Source organism: Camelus dromedarius, chromosome 21 (assembly GCF_036321535.1).
Source record: "Camelus dromedarius isolate mCamDro1 chromosome 21, mCamDro1.pat, whole genome shotgun sequence".
Taxonomy (NCBI): domain Eukaryota; kingdom Metazoa; phylum Chordata; class Mammalia; order Artiodactyla; family Camelidae; genus Camelus; species Camelus dromedarius.
In genome coordinates, this window is record NC_087456.1 from 20468553 (window position 1) to 20490526 (window position 21974).

At 33.7% G+C, this 21974-nt stretch overlaps 1 protein-coding gene across 13 annotated transcripts in view; it reads left to right on the forward strand.

Moving 5' to 3' along the window:
- CDC42BPA (CDC42 binding protein kinase alpha) overlaps positions 1-21974 on the forward strand; it is a 237400-nt gene that overhangs the window by 194788 nt on the left and 20638 nt on the right. For all 13 annotated transcript variants that reach the window (XM_031438480.2, XM_031438472.2, XM_031438479.2 and 10 more), the window contains 8 exons: positions 3375-3458; positions 12123-12228; positions 14648-14784; positions 15472-15611; positions 16857-16938; positions 18792-19008; positions 19863-19925; positions 20810-21403. In XM_031438480.2, the coding sequence (XP_031294340.1) occupies positions 3375-3458; positions 12123-12228; positions 14648-14784; positions 15472-15611; positions 16857-16938; positions 18792-19008; positions 19863-19925; positions 20810-21403 (1423 nt within the window). The remainder of the gene's footprint in view (positions 1-3374; positions 3459-12122; positions 12229-14647; positions 14785-15471; positions 15612-16856; positions 16939-18791; positions 19009-19862; positions 19926-20809; positions 21404-21974) is intronic.

The window sequence follows — 21974 nt, forward strand, 5'->3', positions numbered from 1 at the left end:
TAGTACAAAAACAGTGTTATATTTGCACCTTATGTAATTCAATGGTTTTAAACAGGCAGTTGGCCAATTTTCTCAGTAGAGATCATTTTCTCAACAAGTCAGAAGGGTATATTATTTCTGTGAATGCCATCCTGCCTCAAGATGAAGTTCTGATTATTTACTCAGCATTACAATTCTGGCATGACTCCTTTGCTTCCCATTTGATAATCAGAACTGTGTCTAGCATTCCAATAGAAGCAGATAGTCCCATTTGGAAAGCTGTCTGAAGTGAAGTATGAGTTGTAGTCAGATTCTGACTTGGTTTTTTCCAACCCTGTGATAGACTGTCTCAGACAGTTTAAGTTGATAATACCCTCTGCTTTTTTAGATTATCATTGTTTAAATGTTTTTAGTTTATGCATTTTTATTTTACTGTTAAAGTATTTCAGGCATACAGAAAATAGTATCATAAATATCCATGTAACCACCATCTACAGATTTAACAGATAGGAACATTTTGCCCCATTTTTTTCAAATTTGTATTAAAAGAAAATATTCTATACAGTTGAAATACCTTTCCCTATACCATTCCCCTCTCTCCTTTCCCAGACGTATCTAAATAACCTGAAACTGAAATACACCCTTTCTTCCTTAGTTTTACATGTTTATTTCATTTGTATCCATAAACAATATGTAATAGTATTGTTGTACGTTTAAATTTTACACAAAGACTATCTCCATCTCATACAGATACGTGTCCATTGAGTTCATTCATTATAACTGTTGCATAATATTTCATTGTATTAATATACTACAACTATTTATCCATTCTCCTATTGTTGGATATTTAGTTTGTTTCCTGTTTTTTACTGTTACAATCAATGCTGACATGAACATCCTAATAGCTGTCTGTTTTTGCAAATGTGCAGAGTTAGTTTAGCATATATAACAAGAAGTGGAATTACTGAGTTGTGTGGTATATACATTTTCAACTTTAACTAGATCTTGTCAAATTATTTTCCACAGTGGTTGGACCAGTTTTCACTCCCACCAGCAGTGTGTGAGTGAGTTCCCCATTTCCTCACATCCTTGCCAATCCTTGGTACTTTCAGACATTAACTTTAGTCTATTTGATGGGTATAGAGTGGCATTTTTGTTTTAATTTGCATTTCTCTGATTTCAAGTGTTATTTAGCATCTTTTTATATGTTTATTGACTGCTGGTGATTTGCCTGTTTATGTCTTTTGTCCGTTGTTCTATGGAATTATTTTTCCTATTGTTTTGTAAGTGTCCTTAATATATTCTTAATCCCTAGCTGGCTATATGCATTGCAGATATTTTCTTCCAGTCTGTGGCTTGTTTTTGAATTTTATTTATGGTATCTTTCTGTCTTGCAACAGTTTTTATTTTACTTGTATTTATCAGTCTTAATCCTTTATGACTTCTGCTTTTTGTCTTTCTAAAACAATTCTTTTCTATGCAGCAATCATAAAGATTTTCTTCCATATTTTCTTCTAAAAGTTTTAAAATTGCTTTTACATGTTCAGAACCTTAATCAGATTAAAATGTGTTGTTATGTATTATGGGAAATGGGGTTCTAGTCTATTTTTTCTCATATGAACAACCAACTCTCCTGTATTTCCCCTGTTGACTTGTAAAGCTACCTCTGCTTTAAGTAAGTGAGTCTGGGGATTCTCTATTCTCTGTCATGGTTCTTTTTGTTTTATCTTGCACCAGCATTTCATTGTCTTAATTATTGTAGCCTTAAATTAATTCCTGATACCCGGTATGGTCATCCGCTCCCATGTACCTTGTTTTTCTTCCTTTACCTCTTGACCCATTAGTTTTACGTATGATGTTTAGGTTCAATTTATAGATTCCTTGTGAAACTTTTGATTGGGTTTAATTTATAGATTAATCTAAGCAGACTTGACCTCTTTGTGATATTGAGTGTTTCCATCTATGAACATGGTATGCATATTATTTGGATACTCTTTTATATCCTTCAATAAAGTTTTATTATTTTCTTCATGAATATACTCCATATTGCGTGTTAGATTTGTTCCTAGGTACCTTAAAGTTTGTATTGCTGTGGTGAATGGAATCTTTTTAAGATATATTTTCTAAATTAGGCATTGCTGTTCTTTATGAATTCTGTCAATCTTGTATTCACTCTTTTTAATTCTAAACTTCTCTTGGACTTTCTATGTAAATTCTAGTGACAACTTTGTTTCCTATGAATTGTTCTTTATTAACTTTCATGTAGGTTTTCAGTATTCTTTCAGTATTCTTTTATTTCATATTTATATTTTAAATGTTAAATTATAAATTGGGTTCAGTACTCAAGCTATTTAAAAATAAGTTTAAATTAGAACTAAATTCACAGCTAAGTAGAAAACTCTGAGAAGCCTATCTGAATTCCATTTTAAGGCTATCATGTATATAAAATATTCTGCTTTTGGAGGTTATGTAGTAACAAAGGCAAAGAGAGACCAACCATTTTTATCTTAATATTTTAGAATATTCTATAACTTTATGCAAAGCTCATTATTTCCTCTTGTTTGTTTGCTTAGCATCCTAAAAGGAAGTCATTCTTAATATCTTTTTTTCTATACTTTGCTAATTAAGTGATGTCTCTTTTCTCCCACCATAACATCCAGTAAAATCACCAATTCCTTTCATTCAAAGAAATATCTTACAATAATACTCCAGAGAATAAAGATATGACTAGTAACTAAATTTCTATGTCAGTTCTTACTGCAAATAAAATAATCTAACTCCTTCTTGGAAATCACTTTCTTAACAAAAATTCCACCAATCAATCAATCAGTCACTATATCTCTGTATCTCTCTCTCTCTCTCACTGTCTTGCTCTCTTTTTCTTTCTCTCTGCATACATGCACACAAATCCACAGAATTGTACTCCATATATATAATATGCATTCTGTATATAGAGGTCAAGGAGTGAAAAGAATTTTAAAAATTTTGATTATAAATCTTGCTAAAAACTCAGATACTTGATAGAATTATTATGACATTTTCAGTTGAACTTGAAAATTAATATCATCATTTTTATGTAGGCTACATGTTATGACTTTCTTGTGTTCTTCTGTAGATTCTCTTTTCCAAGTTATTTATTTTTAAATTTCCAGACTGAAATGATTTTTACTAATTGAACAAATATTTTGTTTTGTAGCTATTTGTAAATTTTATTTAATTTGTAGATATTGTAGGCAGAAGCTTAAATTATCAACACTAAGAATTTTAGCTTCATTAATATGTTTTTTTCTTATTGCTGTTTTGTTTGGCTGTATTTATGTTGATTTATTTCTAGTGATGTTTGAAATACATGGAGTGTTTTATGACATTTATTTCCTCTTTCCCCCGGGATTCAGACTGTAGATTCTACTCCACTTCCAGTTCACACACCAACCTTAAGGAAAAAGGGATGCACTGGTTCCACTGGCTTTCCACCTAAGGTACTCAATCTAATTATAAGCATGATGTGTTCTGAAAAAAAGAGAGAGAGAGAATGGATTTCTTCTGCTTTTTGTATTTGCTATGAATTTTACTATTGGTTTCCTCAAAATTACAAACATAAAAGCTAGGAAAGAAAATAAATTCTGTATGAATGGCAGTAATCACCACTGGGGAAGGTAGAAAGAGCATACAAAGTTTGTTTTGTTTTACTTTCATTTTCTTAAATTCAGTGTTTTGAAGTCTGTTACAGCAAGGAGTAGTGCTTGGAGGGTGTACTGTAGGGAAGGCATTAAGTTGAGGCCACTTGTGGAGGAATCTAAAATTGAGCTCAATAAACCACTGAGAAAGAGAAATGTTTAGAAAAAAATTCAGGTTTTTTTTTTTTTATTCCGCTCAACATGACAGTGACTGAAGTATAGTGTATGGTAGAACATGAAGATTTAGTTGCTTATCCTAAGTTCTTCATCAAGAAGGGATATAAAGCCAAGAGGCCAGTATGAGAGACTTGTCAAATAGGGTGACTAAGTATCTTAGAGGACTTTGCTGTGATCTATGACAGCAAAGACCCTCTTTTCCAAAAATTGAACAAAAGGAAAATGTGGATTCAAAACAGCCCAGAATTAATCTAAATACAAACACTATGGGAGTGAGTGTAAGGATCAGGTGAGATGAGCATGCTTAGACATTTGTCTTTTCTGGGGAGAAGTTGCAGACATAGCACGGTACTTATCATGCTGAATTCCCAACCAGACTACCTAAATTGCAATCTCTGTTCCATCAATACTAGCTATGTGAGCTTGAGCAAAATATTTACCTTTCTCTGTTTCCATTTCCTTATCCAAAATGAGGATAATACTAGCACCCATCTCATAGGATTCTAGTGAGTTTTAAACAAGCAAAATATTTATAAAGACCTTAGAATAGTGTCTCACATTAGCATCATATTAATGTTTAAATAAACAATGATAACTTGATGAGGAAACTAAGCACAAGTACAGATCTTAGCAAGTTGAAGGTAATACATAGAAGACTGGTAAATAAAAGGTATAACTTTCATACCTGTAGAAGGAAACACTCTTCACTGAATAGCAGCATGAGAGGAAAATATGGTGACCCGGTAGTCTTAGCTGTGTAATAAATTGCCTTAAAAAAAATCCTCTTTTATTATACTCATGATTTTGTGGGTTGTAAATTCAAGAAGGGCTCAGTGGGAGGTTCTCACTAGGAGTCTCCCACGTAAGTGTCATCAAATATCAGCTGGACTGCAGTTGTCTGAAGTTTCAACTGGACTGTATGTCCAGGATGGCTCACTCTCATGACAGGCAGTGGATGCTGGGTGTCGGTAGCTACTCATGGTCTCTCCAGCATAATAGTCTCAGTCTTCTTACATGGCAGCTAAATCCCCCAGAATGAGCATACCAAGAGAAGCAGGTAAAAGCCCCATAGCCTACAGCAACATGGAAAGGTGGAAAATAGAGGTCAAAGATATATACTATAAAATGAAGTTTAAGATGCAGAACATCAAATGGTGTAAAAGAGAACATTGCATACTAATAAAGGGAATAATAATTAAAGAAGAAATAATGATTGTAAATGTATATGGAACTAACAATAAAGCCTTAAATTCTATGAAGACTGTGAGAACTAGAGAGAGACTCAGATGAGCAATAGATTGGAAATTTTAATACACACCCTCAGACAAATAATATAGTGGGGAAAATGCAAAGTAGAAGACGAGGGTTAATGCCTGCATACACCAAGAGTTTTTATTAAAAAAAGGGGGAGGATCAACTATACAACAGTTAATTGTCAAAAGCCAGGAGTAAGCAGATGAGAAATCAGAATGACTGACCAACTGAAGAGATGCCCAAACTTACTAGAAGTTGGAGAAAAGCAAATTAAAGCAGTAATGAGCTATCCATTTACATTCGTGACATAGATATTCCCATATTAGCAGGATACTATGACACATTATAAGTGTAGGTAGAAATATGAATCAATACCACCTTTTTAAAAGCAATCTAAAAACATTTTAATTAAAAATACATGTTAGTGCATTTTTATGATCTGATGATAGATATAAAAGAAAGGCAAAGAGCCAGCATTTATATATTGAAGTCTCTGAAAAAAGTGCCAGAGCAGTGGAAAATACTAAAAGCTATATTCAAGAAAATCCCCTGAAATAAAAGAGCACTTGAAACTCAGAAGGGTACACAGCATAGGTGAGGAAATCAACCCCCACAAAAACAAAACATAGTCTAGTAAATTACTGGTTTATAAAGAAAAAGAAAAATATTGGACTTTTAGGCAAAAAGTGTATGTCACTTAAAGGAAGAAAGAAAATGAGATTTTTATCATACTCTTCAATAGCAACACTATGCCAGAAAACAATGGCGTAACATATTTAAAATACCCAAGGAAAATGTCAGGCTTTTTCTCCCCTCAATGCCTTTATTTTTTGACAACTTTATTGAGGTAAAATTGATATACAAAAAACTGCACATAGTTAATGAATACAATTTGATGAGTTTGCAATGTTAAAGATCTTTAAGGATTTAAGATTTTAAGGATAATAAAGTGTTCTTCAAAAATAAAAGCCACAAAAATGTATTAAGAACATGCAAGAACTCAAGGAGTCTTATTCCCACAAGTCCTTCCTGAGGAATGTACTAAAGCACATGCTTCAGACAACCAAAATGGTAAGGCAGCAGAGACCTTAAGACAGTCAGGAATGAAAAAGGAGTCTAGAGTGAATTGGAGAATTAGTTCAGAATCCACATAAAGCATTGCTGAACCATCTCTCAAAACCAGACAACTACCCCAACTCAGCTGTATGTTAATGTTGTGGGATAATTGAACCAAACAGACCACGAATCCAAGGACCCCCAGGCTCAGTGGTTGGTGAAAGGGAGGAGAAGTGTCAAACTAGAAGTAGTGAGATTTTGCAAAAAGTGAAAACAAACTGGTGAGACCCTAAGCCCCTTCCCCAGCTTCACTCCCAGAATGCTAGCAGTTAGGTTTATAGTCTCCTCCTTCCCTCCTTTCCTTGGAAGATGTCAATGGATTCTCTGAAGAAATTAAATGACCCAGAAAGATTATAGATAATAGCAGTTGATTGTGCCAATGAGATGGTCCAGTCCCTATTGATAGCTCACACATATATAAACACACACACACACACACACGGTCCCTATTGATAGCTCACACATGTATAAACACACACACACACACACACACACACACACACGGTCCCTATTGATAGCTCACACATGTATAAACACACACACACACACACACACACACACACACACCCCGAAAAACCTTCCACTCAGCTTTTTTTACTGCCTCATACTTCAATATGAACAAATTCCCAAGGATCAGCAGACATTTTAGGAAATACTATAACAAAAAGACCAAAAGAAACAGAAAAAAGTTTCTTATTTTCATTGAAGGAAAAAGAGACAATGCAAAAAGCAAAAGGGAACAAAAGGAATAACCAGAGCATAAGAAAAGTCTTTTGAAAGTTAAACATTTAAAAAATCCATTAGATGAGTTGGGAGATAAATTAGAGAAAATCTCTTAAAAGTATTACAAAAAGTTAGATAGAAAATTGGAGAAGTCAATATTCAACAAATAGAAGTTCCAGTAAAATGACGCAGAAAAAAAAGAAAAGGGAGGAAATTCTACAATAAATAATACACACTTCCCATAACTGAAGGACATGTTTCCAGACTAAGGAGTCCCACCACTTCCCAGCACAGTGGATAACAAATAAGTATTCCCAGCCACATTGTGTGAGTTTTCAGCATATTAAGAATATGAAGAACTTTTTCAAACCACCGAGGAGATAAAACAGCATATTCACGTGATCAGGAATCAAAATGGCATCATGCTTGTCAACAGCAAACTGAAAAGAACAGATGTAAAATGATTTAAAGCTAGAGTTTTTGATTCTCTGTCATATGTTCAATTCAATTTTAGGGGAAAATAATAACATTTTTAGAAATTCAGGATTCCTCTGAAACATATCAGCCCTGCTCTGCTTTCTAATAAGCAAACTACTAAGAAATGAATTCCACCAAAACAAGGGAGGAGATCAAGAAAGAGAAAGGCAGGGGACCCAAGAAGAGGGAATCTGACATGGATTGGTTAAGAGAAAGACTGAAGCAGGCAGCCAAAAATGGAGCAGAAAAACAGCTTCAACAGAGATGTCTTCAGGCAACAAAAAAGGGGGTAGAGGTGTCTTTAAACTCCCTTCCTGTTGTGTTTGACCATGTGGTAAATAGATTCAAGGGGATTTTGTAGCTATTTTGGAGAGAGTGGAGAGAATTAGAGACTTAGAAAATTAAGTTTAAAAAAGGGAGAGCTTTATTAATTTCAGAAAAAAATAAAAAAAATTACACAAGAAAGATAAAACTGTAGTATACATCTTGACTCATTATTGAGTAATAGTTCTAAGGCCATAATAAATTAAACATTAAATATAAATTTTAACTGAAAACTACGCTATAACAATATTGGGAAAATGAAGAGACTAGGTGGTATAGCAGTGCTAAACCTTTCTGTTCCATAATAGGTAGTCAATAGATAATGTCTCAAATCAAGAAATGGCAATATAGGAGCTTTTTTTTTGCCAGAAATGTGGGGATATATTACAGAAATAAGAAAATAACTAAAAGGATTAAAGGAAATTGCCCCTAGGAAGGACGTATTGGGCAAAGGAGTACTTCTGTTTTCATTATAAGGATTGTGATGTTATTTTTTTTAAACTATATGCATGTATTGATTTGATTTTAAAAATTAAAAACACATATATAGAAAATGTAGGATTTCTTTGTGACTAGGTAATGAAAATAAGATCTCAAATCACAATCATCAAAATATTGATGGACTTTACTACATTAAAATTAAAGATTTTTTGTACATTGAGAGTATTGTTATAGGTGGTTAACAAGTGACGACAAACTAGTAGAGGATACTCACGTTGTTTAACACCAGTAAGGAACTCATTTCTAGAAATATGTAGGAAACTCCTGTAGCTCCATAAAAAAAAATATGAGAAATCCAGTTGAAAAATTGACAAATAATATGAATAAGTAATTCCCAGAAAAGGAAATCCTAATGGTCAACAAGCCTGTGGAGAAATGTCCAACCTTATTATTCATAAGTGGAGAAATTAAAATTTAAAAAACTTAATAATTTAAAAATTATTACTACCTTATACTTACCAGGTCATCAAAAATTAAGTAAGTAACATCAAGGATATAAAGAAACAGGCAGCTTCATATGCAGCTAGTGGAAGTTTAAACAGGAACGGCCTGGCAACATGGAGTGGACATACACACGTGACCCAGCAGTTTCATTCTTTTAGGGAAGTTTTTATTCAGATCCATTAGGCAGCATGACAAGAGATGCTTGCTGTTGCATATTGTAGCAGGGAGTTGGAAATAGGGGAAAGACGAGTAAAATATGGCTAATGTGTAACAAAATCACATTTATATAAATTACGAACACTCAAAAATATCTAATTTATAAGGATTTATACATACCAAGGACCTGTATAGGTCACATTAGATTGGGTGACAGCTTTCATGGGGTAGGGTTGGGAGTGGATCATCAAGGATGAATAAAAAATAATAATAATAAGGCAGAATAAAACTGGAGGGGCCTCCACAAAGCTCTGATGATAATATTTCATGAACTAAATATTAACTCAATATTGTACACCTGTTGTTCCTCCTCAAAAAATAAAATAAAATTTACTTCCATGTTTTTTTAAAAGATGAAAGATTGAATCTACAATTGTCTCAAAGGTGTTTAGAAAGAAAAAAAATTACTTAAAAAAAATTTTTAAGAAAGTCTTTCTTGAGGTAAAGAGTCCTTTACTTGTCATTTATTAGTGTAGTATTCTAATTATCTACAGCTATTAATTTGTAAGCTTTCACTGACCATTTGTTCTACTTTGTTCTCACATCTGTTAAAAATATTTTACCTTCTCCATTGACTAGCTTGAAGTCTGCAACACTGACAAAATTGGAATAGAAAAGAACCCTTCTTCTAGTGACTTCTTTAAATTTTGAGGTTATAGTTAATTCTCATTTTACCCAAAGTTATCACATACTCTAAAATTAATTTGGCTACATGCTTTAGGTTTAATGCTGCTTTTACTAGTCTTTTTTTCCCTCCTCTTCCATCTACCTTTTGTGGAGGTATTAGAAATCAAATATTGACCAGGAGACAAAAGAGGAGATCTAAGAAAGATCCAGAAGCCAGGTAATCTAGACACTAAGATTGAATTCACCTGCCTTTTTGTTACTATTCCTTGTCCCCTACCAAAAACAAATACAACTGAAAGCCTGTTATTATTGCCTAAAGTTTGATGCCATTAGAATCATGTTAATTATATGTTACACTGTCCTTAGTTGGGATTAGTAAAACATGGGCCATTCAATTTTCAGTAGTAAATCATACCCACCACCCACAATTTAACCAGCACCTGCCAGTTGGATGGTTAGTCACAAAATTAATGCTCTGCTAAAACATTGTTTTTCTTTCCTATTGCAAACTCAGTTAAAATTACATCCTGAGTAGATGTCTGGGGAAAAAAGTGTTTTGTAAGTAGTTTCTTGAATACTGAAATACTATTAAATTTGTCACAACCACAGTGTCATTTCAGACATGTCCTGTTATCTTTTAGAAGAAGAAAAAAAGAACAAATTTACCTTGAATAGTTGATTGATTCTTATTTCATTATAATAAAAGCCTATAGAACCAATCAGTATCAAATTTTGCATCTTTTGCAGTAATGTATTTTGAACAATTGAAAAAGCGCTCAAAAAATTTACTCTGATCCTCAAACTGCAAAAAACTAAGTAAAAATTAGTATACAGGAAAAAATGTTGAGCAAAATTTTATGATGTTAACAAATTAGATATTTTATTTTTATCACAGGTGTGGAGGCCCCTAGTCTTGACTTAAGTATGTCTTACACAGTCTTTGGGGTTTTTTTTAGGACTATATTTTTTAATTGTTTTAAAATTATCAAACTTTGACATGCAGAGTCAGACATATTGGGTTCAAATTTTAAAACTCAGCCAATAACTGTTCATGAGTAACTTACTTAATCTCTCTGAGTTTCAGTTCCTTCAGTTATACAAAGAAATAATACATATCTTCCCAGGATCGTTGTTTCCATTAAATGAGATGGTGTATGTGAAATACTGGCACAATGTCTGCACCTTGGTTGGTGCTCAGTCCACATAGTGGAAATTACAGAACCAGTATAAAGATAGTCTGTATGCTGCTTAGACTAGAGTAAAATCCCAGTGCTACTTTGAAACTGACCAAAGGTCCTGAGAAGCTTCTGGAATAGAATGGTTTGAGGTTGGATCTAAATTTGAGTCTTACCCATTCCAGGGCCCTAAAAAAGGTGATCCGCTTTTCTCCTCTTGATTTTTTAAAATTTCTTTGTGGTGTACAAGTCATATATCCCAGCTGATAAGAGCAGGATTTATTTTTAACTTAAGTTTTAAAGCTTTGAATATTCTCTGTAGTTTTTTGTTAATATGGTAAGTCTCAACTGAAATAAATACTGCTTTAAAACTGTTTTCCATCAGTAGTCACATATTAATGGAATATAGAATAAAGTTTTTACTAGTTTAAATCAATCACACATGTAAAAGAGAAATACTTGGTCAAATTTATTTTCAGTATATGTTATATAAGTATGTTTATAACATACATATATAAATATGTTTTGAATGCTTACTCTGTGCTGGTACTGTTCAAAAGACTTTGTTTATATTAATGCTCATTTAACCACCTCATGAAGTAGATATTGTTGATTCTATTTTCTAGAATGAAAAAAGTGACACACAGAGGAGTTAAGTAATTTGCTCCTAAGTTCACACAGCAGAATGGTAGAGCGGTAGTTATAATTCATTTATTATTAAAACATGCTAAGAGTTGATTTGGAGAGGAAAGCGTTCTAGAGAGCTAAAATCTACTTGGTTTACCACCACATAGATCAGACAAGACAGAGAGAAACTTTTAACTGCTGGGTTTTCAGTAAGAAATTTCAGCTGCCATGTCTCTGGAATAATATACATGTATTTTTGTCTGCTCAAGTGTAATACTGCATGCTTCCAAGGGAGAAAACATATTTGTTAAGCATATTATTTGTTCTTGGTCCCAGAAAATCAAATACATGATTTATAGTAGGGACAGGAATTTTAAATTATTCTTTGTTCTTCCTAAGAATGTATAAAATCATATTAAAGGTCTTCATTTGTATAGGTATCAGTATGCAAAATTTCACCTAACTCATTGCCAAAGAATAATTTGAAGAATGTATAAAAATCCTGAAGTCAATTTATGAGCAAAAAAAAGCTGCAGTTTATTTTATAACTTCTCCAATGGCATTCAAGAGCAATTGAGTATCATTTAACTTCTTATAATATTATTTTTAGCATAATCCAGCTCAATATTGCCTAATAAAAATATTTAAAGAGTATTAATTATAGAAAGATGTGGTGAGAAATGAAAAGAATTCATTCTACTCCTAATTAGAGAACATTCTAGCAACTGGTGTGGTTCACAGGGATTCATGTTATGGAAATCCTTTAAATAAACAATGTGTATGTTTTTATCAATTTGTTTTGCAGCGCAAGACTCATCAGTTTTTTGTCAAATCTTTTACTACTCCTACCAAGTGTCATCAGTGTACCTCTTTGATGGTGGGTTTGATAAGACAGGGCTGTTCCTGTGAAGGTAAGAATAAAATGGTAAGAAAATGTGACTTTAGAGTTCTAACATTTACTACCTAATTGTAATCAAATAACTTTATTCTCTTTAAAAGATATATAAATGTTTGTTTGTCTGACTTAATCATTTGCCTTTCTTTGGCTAATAAACTGAGCACCTTGCTAAAGTCTGTTGAATATTGGAGACTGGACAGATGGTGCTTACAAAACATTTTCCAGGGGAGGTATATTTAAATATGTTTCACTCATCTTTATTCAGGTAAATTTGTGGTCCCAGAAACCCATTAACCTGTGTGACAGAAAATATGAAAGTTATTCTTGAATCTATTCATTTAATTTTGCCCTTGTATAATTTATTAGAGAAATTATTATTGAAAAGTAGGCAGTGTGGTATCTTTTCAGAAATACTAAATGTCTGCCACTATGCCTAAAAGATATTTTACTCCTAGTATTAATACCAGAGGTTTTTCCCTACCAGTCATTGATCCATCCATCACATGTTTGTGGCATACCTGTTCTGTGCTTCTAGGCTCTGAGGGTACAGTGTTCTGTGTTTGGCTAGTTCTCACAACCAAGATGACATTATCTTAACTAGTCTGTTAGATGCATGGATTTAGGGCAAAAGAAAATGGTCAGGCTCGAAAAGTAGAGATTTGAGAGTTATGAGTGTATAAAGTTTTGAACATGAATGACGTTTCCCAGGAAACACGTGTAGAGTGAAAAGAGAATATGTATGAGGACAGAGCCTTGGGAGACACTTGAAGGGAGGTAAAAGATAACGGTAACAGGGTAATCTGGGAAGGAATAGTCTCTATTATTGACTGGGAAGGTGCGTCTCAAGCCAAAGGAGAGAATTTGTATAGTTTTTAAGCCTTGTCTCTGTGAACCTTAGCTAGTACTTATAAATATCATCTTCTAATCTGTTTATCAGAAAGAATCCTGGGCAGCTACTTGACTTTAGGTCCCTTGTCATTTTTTATGTATCAGGGTCATTTGCAGTTCCATGGTAGGAATTTTTTTTGAAATCTTCCTGACTGTCTTCCCTCCTAGAAGTCTCATGCCATGAAATTGTGCCTCTTTTCTTCACTTTTTGAAGCCTACCCAATAAAGCTGTGGGGACACATTAGACTATGCCCAGGCTTTCATAAATGTTATGATAATGTGGTTATAACCTCCAAAGATTCCTGTCATTTTAATTCTTACTGGTTGATTGAAATCAGATCCAGTACAGGACAATTATTTTACTGTTTCCACTGCCCTTTGGAAGTGAGATTTTACTTATAGTAAAACAAATTATAACCCGTTAGACACTCTACTTTTAAATGAATGAATTGTCTTACAGAAGTTTGGGTAGTTTTTGACAGTCCGTACTGCTTCCTCTTGCCTCCCTGTTGGTTTTAAAATATTTCTTTGTGATACAGAGTTCATTTTCCCATGTGTCTGTGTTCCCATGAGGCTCTCCTTTCAGTTCTTCTTTCATTCTTTCCTAAATATTCTCCAGGATCCCCCTTTGTCTAAATAGATATTCTTAGTTCGTAACCCCTCCCAACAAGCTTGTTTATTTTAAATATTTTTACCTTTAATTCTCTCCCATCCAAGTCTCAGTGAAACTTAAGAGTTTATAATTTTGTCTTAGAATCTCAAGTTCATCATGTAAGTATCGAGAGAGATCATGGCAATACTGTTAGTAGTTATGTATGCAGGCTCTGAGCCAGACTGCCTGGGTTTGAATTCCAGCAATTCCACTTATGAGTCCTGTGACCCCGGGCAAGTCATATGTAAATGGGGATAATTGTACCTCTCTTAGATTATTACTGAAAAATTGGAAGCACTCAATAAAGTTAACTATAATTATTATCTTGGTAGTAGTTTAAGTATATATAATAATATCAATAACTCCTAAATTTTACCTTTAATTTATATCTTTTTTATCATTGAACAGTATAATTTTCAAAAGAGGGATTGTAAAGTTTGCCAGATACTGCAAAGATATCAGATAATTTAATGTCCATCAGTGACTCTTGCAAGAGAAATTTTAGGGCAGATACCAAGTTGCAGTGAGATGAAGAGTTAGAGAGAACTCCAGAAACTACTCCTTTAGGAATTCAAAGTTTGAAAACAACTGTTTATTCACAAGATTAGATTTTTTTTCCATCTATTTGCTTCTCGTTTTGATTACTAGTGTTAACACAGAACAATAATATTACAGAATATTACAGCAATAAAAATATTTACTATTTCTCAATGAAATTTTTATTGGTAAGAAAATGAATCAGCCTCCCAAATGACAAAAGCAGTTGTTTAAAGTAAAATCAGAAATATATATTCCTCTAACATGGCACCTTGCATATAACAAGTGCTCTGTGAATTTTCTTTTTGTAAAAATGGATTTTATTGAATACTGTTTCTTTTTTACCCTCCAAAAGTGTGTGGATTTTCATGTCACATAACTTGTGTAAACAAAGCTCCAACCGCTTGTCCAGTTCCTCCTGAACAGACAAAAGGTCCTCTGGGTATAGATCCACAGAAGGGAATAGGAACAGCATATGAAGGTCATGTCAGGGTAAGTATGATTAGGTTGGGTTTAGATTAATCTTTTAAGATTTATTAATGAATTAAAGAAAAGCTGACCCCCTTACAAATACAGTCCTTGATAGAAAATTAGGTGAATAAAATTCATCTAACCATTTTACTTCATTCAGAGTAATGATAAACAAAAACCTAGCTTTTGCTTGGAATAAATTCCAAAATGTTTCAAAATTTTCTGTACTGCCCCTATCTTGTAATGAACAGATGTTGAAAACTCCATGAAAGAGTCTTTGGCACTTGGTCTTGCTGGAGAGGTGGCATATGCTTACAAAGTATGAGATATTATCAAGGTGTAATCTTACTTGTAATCTTGAATAATACTTAAAGTATAAGCTGCCTTTCATCCTACTACCAAATTTGGCTTTTATGCTACTTAGAAATCCATGAATGTTATTTTAATGAGTGACTAGTGAAAGTTAAAATGGTACCATTATTTTTTTTCAGAATAAAAAGTCATCCAGTGCTTGAAGAATGTGTTCTCACACTTTCTCGTGTTATTAATGATCTGTGTGTTCCATCTGCTGCTTTACCAACCAAAGTGGCAGGCTTATAATGCACGTACATTATCTTCAGGTTTTCACTATGCCATTATATATGTAATTAAGGGGCTCTGATTGACCTTTCAGTTTGAGTTGCTGTTTTGTTTGTTTGCCTATCTAAGATCCCTAAGCCAGCCGGAGTGAAGAAAGGATGGCAGAGAGCACTGGCTGTCGTTTGTGATTTCAAACTCTTTCTGTACGATATTGCTGAAGGAAAAGCATCTCAGCCCAGTGTTGTAGTCAGTCAAGTGATTGACATGAGGTAAGTTTTTGAAGGTGAAAATATTTGTACCTTTGCACTCATAGAAATAAAAAGTGTGTGATTTTTCTTCTAATTATATTTCCATTTTTATTTAAATCCAATTTCATGTTAATTTTCTCATTTACTAATACTGCAATTGTAACTAATTAAACATAAAGTGTAGTTATCAAACAGGTTGATGTGTGTGTGTGTCTTGGGAAGTCAGGGAAAAGAAACTAATGTTTGAATTCAGAAGACCAGTTTAAAGGTTTCTGGGGTACTGGAGGCCTAATGTGTAATGTTTATATCATCACCTAAAGGCTTTGGTATAAATTTCAATGGAAGGAAAGGAAATAAAAATCTCAAAATCAGACAAGTTCTTGGAATATAAAATGAATCAGTGAACATTTAAGAAGTACAGCTCTTAAATGTTTCTGGTCTCATTTTTCAGACTCTTCCCCCTGTCCCTTGGAGTGCTCTGCTTAACCTCTTCTCGTAACTCCAGGCACTCTCCTTGAGTGATCTTATTTACCCCTGTAGCTTCAGCTATCACCTGTGCATTGATGACTGCAAGACACATGTCATCTTTCTCCAGTGCTCAAAACTAGAATTTCCAGCTATGGCTCACATTGGCATTTTATACCAGCATCTCAAACACATCATCTTCCCCACGAATATAGAATATAAAGGAATAGATGCAAGAAATAGTAGAATATTAGCAAAGAAGATTTGACAGAACTTGCTAAGAGACCAAATATAGAAAGATAGGGATTAGAATCAAAGATAAGACTAAGATGTCTCCAAGACCAAGAGAATGATGATACTAACCACCAAATTAAGGAAATCACAAGGAATAAATTATTGTGGAGGAAATCTGTCTTAGATGTTGAAGGAACAGTGAAATGTCAGATGAGCTGTGTTGAGGGCACTTGAGATGTATTGTGGGAGGAAAGTCTGCTGGAGACTCTGGAGACCTACCAGGGTTCAAATCCCAGTTCTCCGTGTGTACTTACTTGTGACTTTGAGTAAGCCAGAAATGATTCCTAGCTCTTGGATAATGTACACTGTTAAATTACACTTGGTAAATTACTTTTGGCACTATTGATTACAAAGGGAGAAAATTCAAAAATTTTTAAAAATTCAATTTGAATGTTTTGTGCAATTATGTTTTGAGGATTGCTTCATGTGTGTTATTTGGATACATACCCAAAACCACTACACACGCAGCCACATATACTGAGTTTTAATGTTTCACTTTTCCTTCAGGGATGAAGAATTTTCTGTGAGTTCAGTCTTGGCCTCTGATGTTATTCATGCAAGTCGAAAAGATATACCCTGTATATTTAGAGTAAGTATGTGTACTGTAATTTGATCACTGAATTACTTACTTTTAATGAGTATATGTTTTGCCTCTCTGTATAGATCATAACATTAATAAGAATAGAACCAAAGCTGTATATATTCCTATATATATATATTCCTTTATGTATTTCATGTCATCTGATACTTGACTGTATAGACAGTTGGTGCTAAGTAACTATTTAATTAGTGAAAGACCAATAGAAAGCATGAATATATATGGCTTCTAAAATAAGTTTCCTCTTTGATAATATTTTTGAGTCACAATTCCATTTTCAAATAAATACTACCAGATGGAAAACTGAGTAAGTGTGGGATTTCTCAATTGTTTTAAAAATAAAAGTTTCTTTTAAAAATCTCATTTTAAAAAGTTAATGCATTTCAGTTCTATTGCTTTGTAATAACCACTCCAGAACTTAGTGGCTTAAACCAACAGTGGTTTATTTTTCACCATTCAGTGGGTCAGTTTTCTGGTGTCAACTGGGGTTACTCATATGGCTGCATTCAGCTCATTTGGGGATAAAATACCCAAAACAACCCTACTCTCAAATCTGGGGCCTTGGTGCTGGCTGTTTCCCTTGGCGCTTGGCCGTTCCTTGGGCACTTGAGTTCTCTGTATGAACTCTCTCCATGTGGTCTCTAATCATTCAGTAGCCTGACTGAGCTCTCCATGGCTGGCTTCCAAGAGAAGAGAAGAAGCTGCCAGGCCTTTTAAGGACTAGGCCCAAAACAGGCAAAGTAACTCTTCTGCATTCTGTTGATCAAAGCAAGTCATTAGGTCAGCCCAGATTTAAAAGGAGGGGAAATAGACTGCACTTCTTGATAAGGAGAATGGAATGCCACATGAAGAGTTGTTGGAGGCTAATACAGTGCAACCTTGAATTGGTGAATTAAGATAATACAGGTAAAAAGAAAGGACTACTGTCCTGATGGTATACCTGTATGCTTAGTATTTGTTTATGAATCTTGCATGCAAGGAAGTTCAGACAAAGGCCAAACTTAGTCTCTCAGTTCCCAGACCAACAACTATTCTCTCTCCAACTACCAAGGGAACCTGCAGAGGGCCACTTATCAATATAACTGATTCTGATTGTGGGATTTTATCGTCACTGCTGCTTAAATTACTTTTAATAAAGGATCAATATATACATAATTTAAATCTGTTCTGATTTTTTAGTGTCATTTGTATAATGATAAACATTTAAATACTAGCTCAAGTGATCTGGTTTTCTCTAAGATAATGTGAGTTGATTGTTTTGAAGTAACAGAGATTGTAAGTATTTATGAGCATTGGTGACTGTTTTTAAAACAAGCTGAAAATCAGTATGGTGTAGTGCTTATGAGCGTGGACACAGGATCACAGTCTAATTGTGTGTGCTTGAAGAAATTAATTTCTCTGCTTCACTGCAGAGAAGCCTACAGGTTGTTTTTTTTCATATATAAAATCTGTATATAATAACAATACCTATCTTGTGAAGATATTAGATGAGCTAACACTTGTAAAGTGCCCAGTGCTCAGTAATTACTCAATAAATGTCATTGCTGTTGTCATATGACTGTGTGTAATGAATTTTTTAGTGGTAGTATTCTGACACTTTGTAGCAAAGAAAATACAAATGACACTGACATTTATAATGATATGTGCTACCTTTGCTTTGTCATGAATTCTAATTCTAAAACTGGTTATTCTTCTCATTAGAAATAGCTAAACTCTGTTATAGATATCACTTAATGTGTGCTCATTTTGTTGGCTAGTGCTAATAAGCAAACTAGCATAAGCATAAAACTGGCTTAAAAGGTGTCTGTTTTCTAATGTCATGAATTTTGATTAAATTGTTCTAGGTCACAGCTTCCCAGCTCTCAGCATCTAATAACAAATGTTCAATCCTGATGCTGGCAGATAGTGAGAATGAGAGGAGTAAGTGGGTGGGAGTGCTGAGTGAACTGCACAAGATTTTGAAGAAGAACAAATTCAGAGACCGCTCAGTCTATGTTCCCAAAGAGGCTTATGACAGCACTCTACCCCTCATTAAAACAACCCAGGCAGCTGCAATCATAGGTATGAATGTATAACCTTTATCGTGTCATAGCTGTTTACTCATCTGCCTTGTCAGCAGGAACTGGCTTTCATCTAGGAATCCCCAGTGTCTAACATAGTATGTGTTATAGCATAGATGCTCAGTAAATGTTTATTGAATGAATGAAACCATATTAGAGCTTTGTTTTTCAGTAAACAAGAATAAGTACACTTTTCAAATGTGTTTTCTACTGAAAAAGCAACAATGCTAAAGATTAATCTGTTTACGAATATATTTTCTGCTTTTGTGACTTGGAATAAGTTTAATTTCATAAAGCATAAGTTTCCTGTGTAAAATGTAGATACTAATTACCTTGCAAAGGTTATTGCAAAGTTTTAATTAAGATGGACTATGTAACACAGAGTGCCCTGTATATAAAATACCCTCAAAAACTGGTACCTTTTGTGTCTGGAGGTTTAAATTTTCACCACATTCTTATGTACACTTCCAACTGTTTTGTTACTTTCTAGAAAAGAATGAAAAGTTTAATGAGTATAGTTCAAATGCCTTTCACAAATTTTTCCCTCCCAAAACAAGAAATGGAATTGGACTTATGGTGCTAACAAATTAGGAGGTTTTTTTCACCTTTTATTGAATAAACATTTAATACTTGCTTTTGATGTAAATTATTTTCTGATGATTGTTCTATTTAAAAAAAGACATAATACTTACCACTGTAACCTGAAAGGGAATTTAATAGTGCAAATTATTACTGCTATTTTTTAATTATTTATTTTGTTTATTTCAGTTTTTCACATCAGATTTCTTTGTTTTATTCTATGGGTTTTACATAATAAAACCTAATGAAAATGTTTCATATTTATGTCTTCTATAGATCATGAAAGAATAGCTTTGGGGAATGAAGAAGGATTATTTGTTGTACATGTCACCAAAGATGGTAAGAGAAAATTATTGTGGGGAAAATACTGTTCGTAGAAAATTCTAAACTCTGAATTCTAAAAAGGGCAGGATTTGCTCTTATTTAGTCTATAATTGAAATTTTCCAGACCTAATTTGATGTGTTTATAAGTCAAAAGATAATTTTAAAATTTCCATAATCCTCCTAGTTCTAAAATTTCTATGTGTACTGTCTTTCTTGTGTCATTTTATTTAACAGTTCTGCTGTATGAACTCAGATTTCTAAAGATGGTACATGAAAGAAAATAACAACTTGATTTTTTTCCATTGTTCTAATAGTGCTAGTAGAGGTAACAGTCATTAAAATGTATTTGTTTTTGGTTCTTTTTTCCCTCGCAGATTTTTTTTCTAGGAAGAAATTAAATTCTGGGTGAAATAAAAAGGAACCAATTTAATTTAGCATTCTTGAGTACAGTGTTCTAAGTTCTGTCTTTATTTTATATCGTTAGATCATGTGAAAACAATGCATTTAAACTTCATTAATTTGTTACTGCAAGAAGTACCTTTACTAAAATATGAGTTACTCAGTTTTTAAAAATAGGAACCCCATGGTAAAGTTCCCTAGGATTTTGTGCCGGTAAAAAAATTTTTCTTGAAGATCTGGTGTGCTTTATCACATAGGAACTTTTTGCCTTGGCTGCCAGAAATCTCAGTGCTGAATTTAATACCTTACTATAGGCAGGCTAAATTAGCTTATAATGGGTATAATTGTCTTCCTCTTTCTCCATGTGATTTCTGATCTCCTACTCTTCTGTGTGTGTATCTCTCTATTATAAGTTGACATATCCTTTTGAGTATATTTGGGATGTGATTAATAAACAAAGCATTGTTTTGCATTTGATTCATTATTCTTTCTTTGCATAGAAATTATTAGAGTTGGTGACAATAAGAAGATTCATCAGATTGAACTCATTCCAAACGATCAGCTTGTTGCTGTGATCTCAGGACGAAATCGTCACGTACGACTTTTTCCTATGTCAGCTTTGGACGGGAGAGAGACTGATTTTTATAAGCTGGCAGAAACTAAAGGGTGTCAAACCATAACTTCTGGAAAAGTGCGTCATGGAGCTCTTACGTGCCTGTGTGTGGCTATGAAAAGACAGGTCCTCTGTTATGAACTATTTCAGAGCAAGACTCGTCACAGAAAATTTAAGGAAATTCAAGTCCCATATAATGTCCAGTGGATGGCGATCTTCAGTGAGCAACTCTGTGTGGGATTCCAGTCTGGATTTCTGAGATACCCCTTGAATGGAGAAGGAAGTCCATACAGCATGCTCCATTCAAACGACCATACGCTCTCCTTTATTACACATCAACCAATGGATGCCATCTGCGCAGTTGAAATCTCCAGTAAAGAGTATCTGCTGTGTTTTAACAGCATTGGGATATACACTGACTGCCAGGGCCGGAGATCGAGGCAGCAGGAGTTGATGTGGCCGGCAAATCCTTCCTCGTGTTGTAAGATTCTCTTACTTCTGGCTGTCTTATGTTGCAGTCTCTTTCTTTTTCCTTTTACTTCATCTCCTATATGTATTCATTGTTAATAATAGGTTATTTTTTTAAGTCATCCTTAGGATTTTTCCTAAGTATTAATTATGTTCTTATGTAAAGTAAATAACCATATGAAGTTAGACCTAGGCCCACAGTGTCAACATTAACAGGAATATAATTAAAGCTAATCTTCCTATGGAATATTTTACTTAGGTGGATTTTTTAACCCATATTATTGTATTTTGAAATAATCATGAGGAGTTATCTTCATGGTCCCCCAAAATGTAGTGCTTGTGAACATTAATAGCTCATAAGACTTATTCTAGAGAAGTGGTTACCAAGTGAATTATTTAATCGGTTATGTAAAGGTGTAATGTAGTATCTTGAGAAGTTTTATCCAGTTTTACATTTTTATCTAGATAGGTAGCTATTTTAAATTGCCTACTGCACTCTTTCAAGAAATATTAAGGTATTAATAAATTGTTGAATACTTACTATGTGTTGAATACTTACTAGCATTTCATTGTAAGAGAAATAA